This window comes from Callithrix jacchus, chromosome 12 (genome assembly GCF_049354715.1).
Source record: "Callithrix jacchus isolate 240 chromosome 12, calJac240_pri, whole genome shotgun sequence".
NCBI lineage: Eukaryota > Metazoa > Chordata > Mammalia > Primates > Cebidae > Callithrix > Callithrix jacchus.
Window position 1 is genome coordinate 64501032 of NC_133513.1, and position 13467 is coordinate 64514498.

The window sequence follows — 13467 nt, forward strand, 5'->3', positions numbered from 1 at the left end:
AAATAAGGATTTTCAATTCACCAAATTCTAGCACAGGATAAGTTACCTCTGCCACTTTTTCTGCTTAATTCAAATAAATCAGCACAATCAGGAATCATAACCAGAGAGAATAAAACAGAAACATGACATGATTATAAGCAGAACTATAAAATAAAGGAAAAAACAAAGTCAAGTTAGTGCAAATTATCTTCATGACATTTGCAGATCTCTGAAAATCTTGAAATAATAGGAGCCTACAAAAATGCATCTTCTTGCAAAAGAAATTCTTTATTCTTCCTTTGAACAGTAGATTTTTCAAAAGATTGAAGATATGTTGAAATATAGTTTCTTAGGACAACAGATTAATGTAGCCAAACATTTTCTAAAGCTTAGCAATCTAAATGTTATACATATCATGTTATATGAACAGGAATAACTCAAATTTCACTGGCTTGTCCATCTCTCATCATTTCAGCTGCTCATGAGAGTGAATAGGGGACAGTCATATGGACTCACCGGGCAATGCTACTTTTTTGCTTGAGTGACTCTTCACTTTCAGTGTTACTGTGTTTGTATCAGCTATGGGATTTTGAGTTCTGCACACTAACCCCCAGTATTTTCTCTAAAAGGCTACAGAGCTCCTTAAAATAAATGACCATCTTATATTGGTCCTCAATCAATGATTACCTAGGATGAAAACTCTAACCTCCCAGTTCCCAAGAATCTTTTACTCCTTAAGTGGGCTTTCCTTTGGTTCCTCCATGCAGCCATTCTCCCAGTGTGCCGTCTTCCTTTTTTATTGAACTCTCTGCCCATATTTTTGTATTTCTTTCTGAGGGAATTGTTAAACAATATCTCTATTTCATGTTGATTGGATTGATACCTACAATCCCTTTTTTTATTGAAGTAATAGGAGAATTGCTTCAAAACTCTGGATTTTAGAGATGGAAATAGTGAATAGGGTGAGTGTGATTCCATAGATAAAATTATAATTTGGAATTCAAATGATAAAGGCAGGATCAACTAGTTGTAGATGAGCAACAGCAAATGGACCAGTCATGCTTAAGTAAAGTTATGATCTGGGAGTTAAATGAGCCAGTGCTACACAAAGTGCCCATAGCCTGAGTATCCAGAGTAAGGAGAGTCTGTATATTTTTGAACATGGGTGTGTTGTGAAGCAAATAATGCTTGAGAGAAACCATCTGTGGCTGATGTTACCAAGATGGTTAGAATGTGGAACCCTATCTAAGAGACTGATTATATTGTCTTCATCTGAACTATTTTAGGCTGGAAATAGAGAAGTGAAAACGGGATTTGGAAAAGAAGTGCTTTTAGTTGCAAGTAACAAATCTTATTATCAATGACTTAAATCAGAACAAGAAGTCCAGATTATGGTTATTGCAAGGTTTAATAATGGCATTAAACCTGGATTATTTATCATTTCTTTCTACCATCATTTGTTTCTTACTGCTATGTGTTTCCTCATGATTTCAATATGGATACAGCAGCTCTAAATTTCATGTTTTTACATCATCACTTAAGAAGTAAGAGACTGAGCATTCCCTTTATATGACTTGCATAAAATAATCTATGTTAGAACCACCCTAGCAGATTTCCTCCTACCCAGTTGGTTGAGACTGAGTTACATGAAACACCTCTAGACCAATCAGTTGTAAAAGGTAATAGATCAAAAATGATATTCTCTCAGGTTTGGTTTCATTGCCTGAATAAAATCAGGGTATCATTATCAAGGAAGAATGGGCAAATAGCTGTTCGATACTCAACTAATAGTGTCTGCTACAGAAAGCATTGTGGAAAATGAATCAAAATGAATTGAATACTTATTAAATGTATAAGATAGAGGTTATTAAAAATGATTTGGTCCTTGAATCTTGGATCTTAGAAGATGGCTGTATTTTTTTATATTGGTATTATGAGGAAGGTCTTCAAAGGCAATTAATCTGTTTAGTCTTAACCTCTAGTTCCTATAGAAGACAATCTCAAAATGTTTACTTTTTGTTTTTATGCTATGATGTACATAGACATGCAGAACACATTTCTTACGAGTAGGCCCATTTCACTGAACACTAATTCTTAGGCAACTGGCTTTAGCCCTTCCCCGTTCTTTCCTACTCCAGGAAGTATATCAGAATGCAAGTGAGTGGGAGGATATAATTAGGGGGATAACCTTGGAGCCACTCCAATTTGTGAGAAAATAGTAAATCATTTTCTAATTTCAGTATTTGAACTATCATTATTGCTATCAAATTATGGTTCCTGTGACAGATGTCACAAATAATTGAAATGCACCAGTTTGTCTGGACCCCTAGGTTAAAAGCTTTGCTCTAGAGGACAACCCTCTTTTTTCTTTGTGACCATTGTGCTATTATTATTATATTGTTTCATTTTTTGACCTCTGGCTATTCAAGTTGAAGAGTGAGATTTAAAAGAGAAGACAAATTCCAGGGAATTCGAAATGGAAAGCACATACATGCACACACCATTCAGTCCATTATTAGCCATATAACATTCAAAAATTGAGGTTGATTAATATGAGGATTGCCCAGAAATTCAAGGAGTTTTTAATGACAAAAGTCAATCTTTCCCATGAAATGGTAGAATTAAGATGCAGTAGAACAAGTGAGCAATCACATTTGGCACATGTTTTGGAGGACAAGAGAAACTGGGGAGCACCATTCAGAAAAACTGAGTGGAGACGATCAATAGAGTGCAATGATCAGGGATTTTCAAAAAATTTTAAAAAGACTCCCAAACTGGAGAGGAAGAATAGCTTAGTGCAAAGTGTTCAGAGGTAGAGTAAGAAGTGTGTGTTGGGAAACCTTGGCCAGGACAAAACAGTCCTGATTAAGAGATTTTTTTCACTAAGTTACAAAATACTTACTTTTCTCAAGAAAGTAGCAGCACAAGATGGTTGAGAGAATAAGGGCTTTGGAGTTATGTCGATATGGGATTAATCCTAGCTTTACCTCTTACTGTCTGTGTTACCTTGGGCAAGGCACTGAAATTCTCTAAGTCATAGTTCTTAGATACCTTACCTAATAAGTAGGAAATATAATACCTACATCACGAGTCTGTTACTAGGATTATAGACAATATTTTAAAGCATATGGCCTTGACACAGTTTTACAAAATGGGAGCCGTAATTAAAATTCCTGTTTGTGCATTCTTTCAGTTTTTGCAATAACAATAGTAAAGGAGGAGGAGTGTTATCGTTGTTTTCAAAACCTCAACAATCATAGTAATGACAATGAAACAGTGTATATACAACCCATTCTGCTGTATCTTTAATCTGGATCCTCATGTTCTGTCCTTCTTATAATCCTATAAGGTAGATTGGCTTTCCTTTTAACAGAGGCGAAAAGAAACTCAGAGAAAGAGAATTTATTTGAATTTATGTAGTTTGGCTTCAGAGTCCCTATTCTTAACCCCACAGCTCTACTTCCATCCTCCCTTCTGCTTACACACGCCTACTCACCTACAGGGTCACCTGCCTAGCACTGAGGACTTTATTCTTTGAATTTACACAAAGACAAACAGCTCAGTGATTAAAAACCACACATGGCTTCATGCTTCTCCTGGTTGCCGAATTCCTATGCCTGGGGATTAGTTTAGATGCCTACTGCTTTGGGGTTGGGGATGGCTGCCAATAAAATTTCCTGTTTCCTAAGCAGCTGGGAAGCCAACAACCAGCTGCTCTGAAATGTGTTTGAACCTCGTCCTCTCAGCTAGGAGACAGCTGTGCTGATCTATAGAAAGACTCTGGAAGATTGTTTTGTGTTTTATAAGACACTCTAGGCAGGAAGAGAGAGATTTCTGATTTGAAGAGAGACTAAATTCAGGAACGGAACTCTTTAGTATTTCTCGATCAGGACACTTCTACAACCTCTGATATTCACACAGATACAGAGTTTGTGAGTCTCGAATAAATAGAAGAATCACTTTAATTGTTTTCCTTGGGGTGCACTTTTTACACCTGACATATTCTATGCCTCACATCTGAGATGACAACCTTGTTGCTCCAGGCATCTCAGGAATAATTTCCAAAGCACTGTTCTGTCTTGTTATCTGCTTCCCTTTACTTCCAGTGTGTTGAGGAAGCAATAATAGTATGAGTTAATGCTGCTGCTGCTTAACTTATACTTAAACAATTGACATAGTACATGTTGTAATGTCTGTAAGGCCTAGCAGACAGGGGCATGGCAGTGCCCACATCTTCCAGTTAAATGAGACTATGGGAAGGATATATATTTCGGAAGCACACAAGAGCCCTGAAAACTGGTGCCTTTATCATAGATTTTGTTGTTGCAATTGTCTAAAGCTAGTCATCTCTTCAATATAGCTCTCACATTATAGATAATTGTGAAAGTCAGCTATTAATTTAATAATAGAGCCAGTTACATAGTTTATAGGGTCATGATAACTATGGTTAAACCTTTAAAGCCTCTCAAAAAGCTGGGTCATGAAGGAAATTTTCAAAATGTGGCAAAACTTCAGTTATATTTCAAAAAATAGAGGAACTGACATGTTACTTAAAAATCAGAAAACCACATTCTGTATATAAATATGTACAGTGTATATATTTATGTATATTAATAATAATTTAAAATTTATGCATCCCCTTGCTCTTGCAGCCTGTATTTTCCCAATAAAACAATGGAATTTTTATAGAGAAGAATAATCATGTTTGACAACATCTTAATGATCAAAAGTATGTAAAAGGGCCGAGAGGTAAAGCCCATCCCTCTTTTGTATTTTTCTTTCTAGAGATAGAGGTAGAGAAGATGACTATTTGACTTTGTATAAACATTTCTTTGATTGAATGAGAGCACAGATGTGTGAACTTTATTTTTTAAGCTTACTCAATATTATAATCACAGAAATAAAAATTAACTACTTTGAGATTTTAAGAATAAAATCAGGACGTACTAAAAATGAGGGGTTATACATGCTCAGGCTAAAAGTCCATTTTGCTAGTCATGGTTACTTTCACTCTCAGAACATTTTCCTAGTCAAGATGTTTTGAATACTTACTGATTTTTCAGCTAGAGTTAACGGATGGGAGACAACTGACAGACTACTGGCAAGCAATCATTTATTTGTGTTAGTTTATTTACTCGGCATGGGCTCATCTTCTCCATTTCCTTCAGCACCAGGATGGTAACAACTTATGCTGATGGTGAAGTGAGGGTTGCTTTACATTTGGCTTCTTAGTTTTTCCACTGCCTATATAATTAATTTATTTTATTAAATTTTATATACCTGGAGTCGTTTCTGGTTTTTTTGTTTTGTTTTGTTTTTTGAGACGAGTCTTGCTCTGTTGCCAGGCTGGAATGCAGTGGCACAATCTTGGCTCACTGCAACCTCCACCTCCCTGGTTCAAGTGATTCTCTTGCCTCAGCCTCCTGAGTATAGGCATGCACCAGCATGCCCAGCTAATTTTTGTATTTTTAGTCAGAGACAGGGTTTCACCATGTTGGCCAGGATGGTCTCGATCTCCTGACCTTGTGATCTGCCCACCTCGGCCTTCCAAAGTGCTGGGATTATAGGTGTGAGCCACTGCAACTGACCAGTTTGTTTTTCTTACTGAGCTCTGACTGACACACTTACCAAAAGGATTGTGATTAGCAGAACTGACCTCACACTATTTCGAAAAGTGTATGAAGAGTGTGTACACATGCATGTGTGTGTAAGTGAAGGTGTGTGCACATGGATGTGTATACATATGTGTTGTGGATAATGGGAAAGAGTCATAGTACCTGCCCCTTTACGTCTAATTGTCAGTAAACGTTCTTGTGCTGTTTCTGGATTTTCAACCATGGGTATAATTTGTCCTAAGCTTTATTTCACCAAAATCCCAAATTTAGCATCATATTATTTTCCAGTTCACCTTATAAAGTTATAAAAGCTATAGCTTCATTTATGTGCATGTGTATGTGTATACACAAAGCTAAGATTAGCTGTTACATTCAATTTTAACCAACACTGAAATGTATTTTTATTGTAATTATGCTGAAAGGAAACTAAGGCCCTGATATGCTCTTTGATTTTTTCCCGAGGCTTTCTATTTAGAATGTGGCAGAGTTAGGATTCAAATATAGGTTGTCAGCTGTAAAACTGATTTTTTTTTTTATTGTACTTTACGTTCTGGGGTACATGTGCAGATCATGCAGGATTGTTGCATGTGTATACATGGCAAAGTGGTTTGCGGCCTCCATCCCCCTATCACCTACATCTGGCACTTCTCCCCATGTTATTCCTCCCTGAACTCCCGAACCACCCCGCTTCTCCCCCCTTGGCCCTCCTGCAACAGACCCCAGTGTGTGATGCTCCCCTCCCTGTGTCCATGTGTGCTCATTGTTCAACACCTGTCTATGAGTGAGAACATGCAATGTTTGATTTTTTGTTCTTGTGTCAGTTTGCTAAGGATTACGGTTTCCAGACTCATCCATGTCCCTACAAAGAACACAAACTCATCTTTTTTATGGCTGCATAGTATTCCATGGTGTATATGTGCCACATTTTCCTTGTCCAGTCTGTCATCGATGGGCATTTTGGTTAGTTCCAGTCTTTGCTATTGTAAACAGTGCTGCTAGGAACATATATATGCATGTGTCTTTAAAATAGAATGATTTATAATCCTTAGGGTATGTACCCAGTAATTGGCTTGCTGGGTCAAAAGAAATTTCTATTTCTGCGTCCTTGAGGAAGTGCCACACTGTCTTCCACAATGGTTGAACTAGTTTACATTCCCACCAACAGTGTAAAAGTGTTTCTATTTCTCCACATCCTCTCCAGCATCTGTTGTCTCCAGACTTTTTAATGATCACCATTCTAACTGGCATAAGGTGGTATCTCAATGTGGTTCTGATATGCATTTCTCTAATAATCAGTGATGATGAGCATTTTTTCATGTGTTTCTTGGCCTCATATATGTCTTCTTTTGAAAAGTGTCTGTTCATATCCTTCTCCCACTTTTGAATGGGTTTGTATTTTTCTTGTAAATCTGTTTTAGTTCTCTGTAGATTCTGGATATTAGCCCTTTGTCAGATGGTTAAACTGCAAAAATTTTTCCCCATTATGTTGGTTGCCAGTTTGCTCTAATGATTGTTTCTTTTGTTGTACAGAAACTCTGGAGTTTAATTAGACCCCATTTGTCTATTTTGGATTTTGTTGCCAATGCTTTTGGTGTTTTAGTCATGAAGTCCTTGCCTAGGCCTATGCCCTAAATGGTTTTGCCTAGGTTTTCTTCTAGGGTTTTTATGGCATTAGGTCATATGTTTAAGTTTTTAATCCATCTGGAGTTAAGTTTAATGTAAGGTGTCAGGAAGGGGTCCAGTTTCTGCTTTCTTCACATGGCTAGCCAGTTTTCACAGCACCATTTATTAAACAAGGAATCCTTTCCCCATTGCTTGTTTTTGTGAGATTTTTCAAAGATCAGATCGTTGTATATGTATGGTGTTGCCTCTGAGGCCTGTGTTCTGTTCCATTGGTCTATATCTCTCTTTTGGTACCAGTACCATGCTGTTTTGATTATTGTAGCCTTGTAGTATAGTTTGAAATCAGGTGGCATGATGCCTCCGGCTTTGTTCTTTTTGCTTAGGACTGCCTTGGCTGTGCGGGCTCTCCTTTGGTTCCAAATGAAGTTTAAGGCGGTATTTTCCAGTTCTGTGAAGAAGGCCATTGGTAGCTTGATGGGGATAGCATTGAATCTGTAAATAACTTTGGGAAATATGGCCATTTTCACAATATTAATTCTTCCTAACCACGAACATGAAAGGTTTCTCCATCTGTTTGTGTCCTCTCTTATTTCGTTGAGCAGTGGTTTGTAGTTCTCCTTAAAAAGGTTCTTTACGTTCTTTGTTAGTTGTATTCCTGGATATTTGATTCTCTTTGTAGCAATTGTGAATGGGAGTTTGCTCATGATTTGGCTCTCTGTTAGTCTGTTATTGGTGTACAGGAATGCTTGTGATTTCTGCACATTGATTTTGTATCCTGAGACTTTGTTGAAGTTGCTTGTCAGTTTAAGGAGATTTTGGGCTGAGATGATAGGGTCTTCTAAATATACAATCATGTCGTCTGCAAATAGGGACAATTTGACTTCTTCATTTCCTAATTGAATGCCCTTATTTTTTTTTTTCTTGCCTAATTGCTCTGGCTAGAACTTCCAATACCATATTGAATAGGAGTGATGAGAGAGGGCATCCTTGTCTAGTGCCAGATTTCAAAGGGAATGTTTCCAGTTTTTGCCCGTTCATATGATATTGACTGTAGGTTTGTCATAAATAGCTTTTATTGTTGTGAGATATGTTACTTCAGTACCTCGTTTATTGAGAGTTTTTAGCACAAAGCACTGGTGAATTTTGTTGAAGGCCTTCTCTGCATCTATTGAGATAATCATATGGTTTTTGTCTTTGGCTCTGTTTATATGGTGGATGACATTTATAGACTTGCGTTACGTTGAACCAGTGTTGCATCCCTGGAATGAAGCCTACTTGATTGTGATTGATAAGCTTTTTGATATGCTGTTGGATTCGGTTTGCCAGTATTTTATTGAAGATCTCTGCATCTATGTTTATCATGGATATTGGCCTGAAGTTTTCTTTTTTTGTTGTTGAGTCTGCTGGGTTTTGGTATCAGGATGATGTTAATTTCATAAAATGATTTGGGAAGGATTCCCTCATTTTGTATTGTTTGGAATAGTTTCTGAAGGAATCATACCACCTCCTCTTTGTATATCTTGTAGAATTCAGCTGTGAACCCGTCTGGACCTGGATGTTTTTTGGTTGGTAGGCTTTTAATTGCTGCCTCAACTTCAGCCCTTGTTATTGGTCTATTCAAGGTTTCAACTTCTTCCTGGTTTATGCTTGGGAGAGTGCAAGTGTCCAGGAATTTATCAATTTCTTCCAGGTTTACTGGTTTATGTGCATAGAGTTATTTGTAGTACTCTCTGATTGTAGTTTGTATTTCTGTGGAATCAATGGTGATATCCCCTTTATCATTTTTTATTGCATCTATTTGATTCTTCTCTCTTTTCTTTTTTATTAATCTGGCTAGAGATCTATTTTGTTGATCTTTTCAAGAAAACTAGTTCCTGGATTTATTGATTTTTTGAAGTTTTTTTTGTGTTTATATCTCCTTCAGTTCTGCTCTGATCTTAGTTACTTTTTGTCTTCTGCTAGCTTTTGAGATTTTTTGATCTTGCTCCACTAGCTCTTTCAATTTAGATGGTAGAGTGTTGATTTTAGATCTTTCCTTGCTTCTCATGTGGGCATTTATTGCTATAAATTTCCCTCTAGACACTGTTTTAAATGTGTCCCAGAGATTCTGGTACATTGTGTCTTCATTCTCATTGGTTTCAAAAAACATCTTTGTTTCTGCCTTCATTGCATTGTTTATCCAGTCAACATTCAGGAGCCAGTTGTTCAGTTTCCATGAACCTGTGTGGTTCTGAGTTAGTTTCTTAATTCTGAGTTCTAATTTGATTGCTTTGTGGTCTGAGAGACTAATTGATTTCCGTTCTTTGGCATTTGCTGAAGAGTGATTTACTTCCAATTATGTGGTCAGTTTTAGAGTAAGTGCAATGTGGTGCTGAGAAGAATGTATATTCTGTGGATTTGGCGTGGAGATTTCTGTCCATGTCTATTAGGTACACTTGGTCCAGATCCAAGTTCAAGTCTTGGATACCCTTGTTAATTTTCTGTCTCACTGATTTAATATTGACAGTGGAGTGCTAAAGTCTGCTACTACTATTGTGTGGGAGTCTAAATCTCTTTGTAGGTCATTAAGAACTTGCTTGATGTACCTGGGTGCTCCAGTAGGGGTGTGTTTATATTTAGGATCGTTAGCTCTTCTTGATGCATTGATGCTTTTACCATTATGTACTGCCCTTCTTTGTCTCTTTTTATCTTTGTTGGTTTAAAGTCCATTTTATCAGAGACCAGGATTGCAACTTCTGCTTTTTTTTTGCTCTGCATTTGCTTGATAAATCTTCCTCCATCCCTTTATTTTCAGCCTATTTGTGTCCTTGCATGTGAGATGCATCTCCTGAGTATAGCACCCTGATGGGTCTTGACTTTTTATCCAATTTCCCAGTCTGTGTCTTTTGATTGAGGCATATAGCCCATTTACATTTAAGGTTAATACTATTATGTGTGAATTTGATCCTGCCATTTTGTTGCTTGCTGAATGTTTTGCCCATTAGTAAATACATTTTTTTCATTATGTTGACGGTCTTTACCATTTGGTGCATTTTTGGAGTGGCTGGTTGTTGGGGTCCGCCACATCTGCCGGGGGGCTACCGACCTGCGGGAGTCCCCGAGTCCACCAACGTAGATGTCTCGCTCAACCTGAGGGAGAGAGTGCACAGAAGTGAAAGAAAAAAGAAAAGCAGAGTCTGGAGGGCTGGCTTAGGCTATGTCCAAGCAGCAATTTTATTTTTGCAATATGTTCCATTATATACTTTTCTGAAGTTAATGTTGTTTACGCCAGATCAACATACTTAAGTTACAGTAAGCAAGTTACGCCCACTAAGTTACGCCCAGTAAGTCAGTTACGCCCAGTAAGTTATGGTATATAAGTTATGCCCACTAAGTTAAGGCAAGTAAGTTACACCCAGCAAGTAAGTTACGCCCAGTTAGTACTGAACAATTGTAAATACTTAAGTTATGGTAAGTAAGTTACTGTTACACCCAGTCAGTTATGGTAAGTAAGTTACCAAGTGTAAATACTTAAGTTAATATTTTACAATGAAGGTAACAAGGGTCCAACATGAACACAATCAAGCAATAAACCATAAGGAGCCGAAAGTGGACACAATGCCTCCCAAGTCCTCATATCCATAAAGTGATGCTGTTAATTATTTTGAATAGCATAGTCCCACTCTCGGGTCCTGCTTTCCCTCAGCTCGACTTCCCCAAATGGGGATCTGTGTCCGGGCTGAAGCTCACTGTATGGTGAGGCCCATTTCCTAGGGGCCTCACACGGGAGTGATCCCCACAGATCCCTCAGTTCCCCCTTTTGTTTTTAGATGCAGCTCAAAAAGCTTGAGCTGCAATTGTTGAAGGGAGGAGAACACAAGGTGAAAGAGTACCGGGAGAAGGACTATAAGAAGGAGTAAAACCACTCCAATACCAATTAAAGAGGAAAAGGACGGGAGATGAACTCCACGTATGCAGGAAGACAAGGTGTCCACAATATCATGGGCGATTGTGTCATCCTCGGGCAGGTTTCAACGAGAAAAATCAATGGCATGATTTTCCTGCTGAAGCTTGAAAACATCTAGAGATAAATTGTCATGAGTCCAAATTCCTTGTAAATGGGCCTTAACAAGTGGCCACTGCTACTGAGAATGATTGTAAGGAGCACTGGTAACACAAATATATTTATAATGAGCATGACAACGAAGGGCCAGGCGGTTTTGAGTATTATAAAGTTTATCACCAAGAATAACAGTTTGTTCCAAAGCGTTGAGTTTTTCATCAATTTTCTTATCAATATCCATTTGAGTTCCCATCGTAACAGAAATATTCTTTGCAAGGTGATTAACATAAGTAGCAGTTTGGACACTGTGAGCAAGACTAACAGCTGCGGTAACAGCAGTGGCCACAACTGAAACAACAGCAATAATGCTAGCAATGAGAATACCAAGGAAATGTTTTTGATGCCGAAGGAACAGAGGTTAAGGGAATGTCCTTGCTGACGAACAATGTGTGACACGTCAGCCACTAGGCATCACATCTGGGTCCAGATTGGGACTGGTACTTCTTGAGGAGGTGTAGGCTGGTGCTGCGGGCGATGGGCATGGTGGGATGTCATTCTCTGTAGGCATAGACGTCGGATTCTCGGGAGAAGGGAGTCTGGTGAAATCACTTGAGAGCTCGGCCGACAGGCAGACAAATGGAGCCACTCTAAGATTCCTTTTTCCCAGAAAAGTCCTGCGTGCTTTCCGAAGCACTGTCTTTTACTTCAGATCTGATCCCTTTGTCCCGAGCTCCTCCATTTCCACCTCCAGGTCCAACTCCGAGGGTGGAATCGGGCTCGTTTCGAGGATCATAAGGTGGTAAATTACAGCCGCCCCCTCCATCATCAGGGTTAGATTTGTAAGAGGAAGAGGGATTAGAAGCAAGAGAAGCAGTAGGGGAGCTGTGAGTGCCAGCGCTTGCGGCGTTGCAGAAAGGCAGGCAGACGGCATGGTGCAGCTGCAGCCAAACCGAAAGTAACAGTTCTGCCTGCAGGGAAGATTGATGAGTGGCAGCATATTCCTCAATCTTAGTTCCTATTTTACTCCACATAGATTCATCTAACGATTCCTCCTCAGGGTCCCATGGACACAATACATAGACAATCTCTAAAAACTTAGAAACACGTTTCATTTTTATATCAGCACCTGTATTTCTTAACATTTGATGCATCAACATTACAAACCCAGACTGATTTCTGGACTCACATGGCTCCATCTTTACTCCAGATTAATTTTGAGTCCAGACCTACAAGAACCACGGCTTTACCTTGTCTCCTCTGATTTGGGGTGTGTCACTGTACCTCTAGTACTCAGGTCCCTGCTTGGGCACCAGATGTTGGAGTCCAGCACGTCTGCCGGGGGACTACTGACTTGCGAGAGTCCCCGAGACCGCCAATGTAGATGTCTCATTCAACCTGAGGGAGAGAGAAGTGAAAGAAAAAAGAAAAGTGGAGTCTGGAGGGCTGGCTTAGGCTATGTCCAAGCAGCAATTTTATTTTTGCAATATGTTCCATTATATACTTTTGTGAAGTTAATGTTGTTTATGCCAGATCAACATACTTAAGTTACAGTAAGCAAGTTACGCCCACTAAGTTACGCCCAGTAAGTAAGTTAAGCCCAGTGAGTCAAGGCAAGTAAGTTACACCCAGCAAGTAAGTTATGCCCGGTAAGTACTTAACAATTGCAAATACTTAAGTTATGGTAAGTAAGTTACTGTTACACCCAGTCAGTTATGGTAAGTAAGTTACCAAGTGTAAATACTTAAGTTAATATTTTACAATGAAGGTAACAAGGGTCCAAAATGAACACAATCAAGCAATAAACCATAAGGAGCCAAAAGTGGACACAATGCCTCCCAAGTCCTCATATCCATAAAGTGATGTCTGTTAATTATTTTGAATAGCATAGTCCCTCTCTCGAGTCCTGCTTTCCCTCAGCTCGACTCCCCCAGCCGGAGATCTGTGTCTGGGCTCAAGCTCACTGTATGGCAAGGCCCATTTACTAGGGGCCTCATACAGGAGTGATCCCCACAGATCCCTCAGCTGGTACTGGTTGTTCCTTTCCTTTTTTAGTGCTTCTTTCAGGAGCTCTTGTAAGGCAGGCCTGGTGGTGATGAAATCTCTCAGCAATTGCTTGTCCATAAAAGATTTTCTTTCTCCTTTGCTTATGAAGCTTAGTTTCACTGGATATGAAATTCTAGGTTGAAAGTTCTTTTCTTTAAGGATGTT

At 38.8% G+C, this 13467-nt stretch overlaps 2 protein-coding genes across 6 annotated transcripts in view; one reads left to right on the forward strand and one right to left on the reverse strand.

Annotated features, from left to right (window-relative positions):
* The window catches only part of CTNNA3 (catenin alpha 3), a 1887341-nt gene that overhangs the window by 1846317 nt on the left and 27557 nt on the right, over window positions 1-13467 (forward strand). The window lies entirely within an intron of this gene.
* Window positions 10408-13467, reverse strand: part of LOC144578687 (uncharacterized) — a 289035-nt gene continuing 285975 nt past the window's right edge. The window contains exon 3 of the mRNA XM_078345827.1: window positions 10408-12654. Coding sequence (XP_078201953.1) covers window positions 11907-12455 — 549 coding nt within the window. The 5' untranslated portion in view covers window positions 12456-12654 and the 3' untranslated portion in view covers window positions 10408-11906. The remainder of the gene's footprint in view (window positions 12655-13467) is intronic.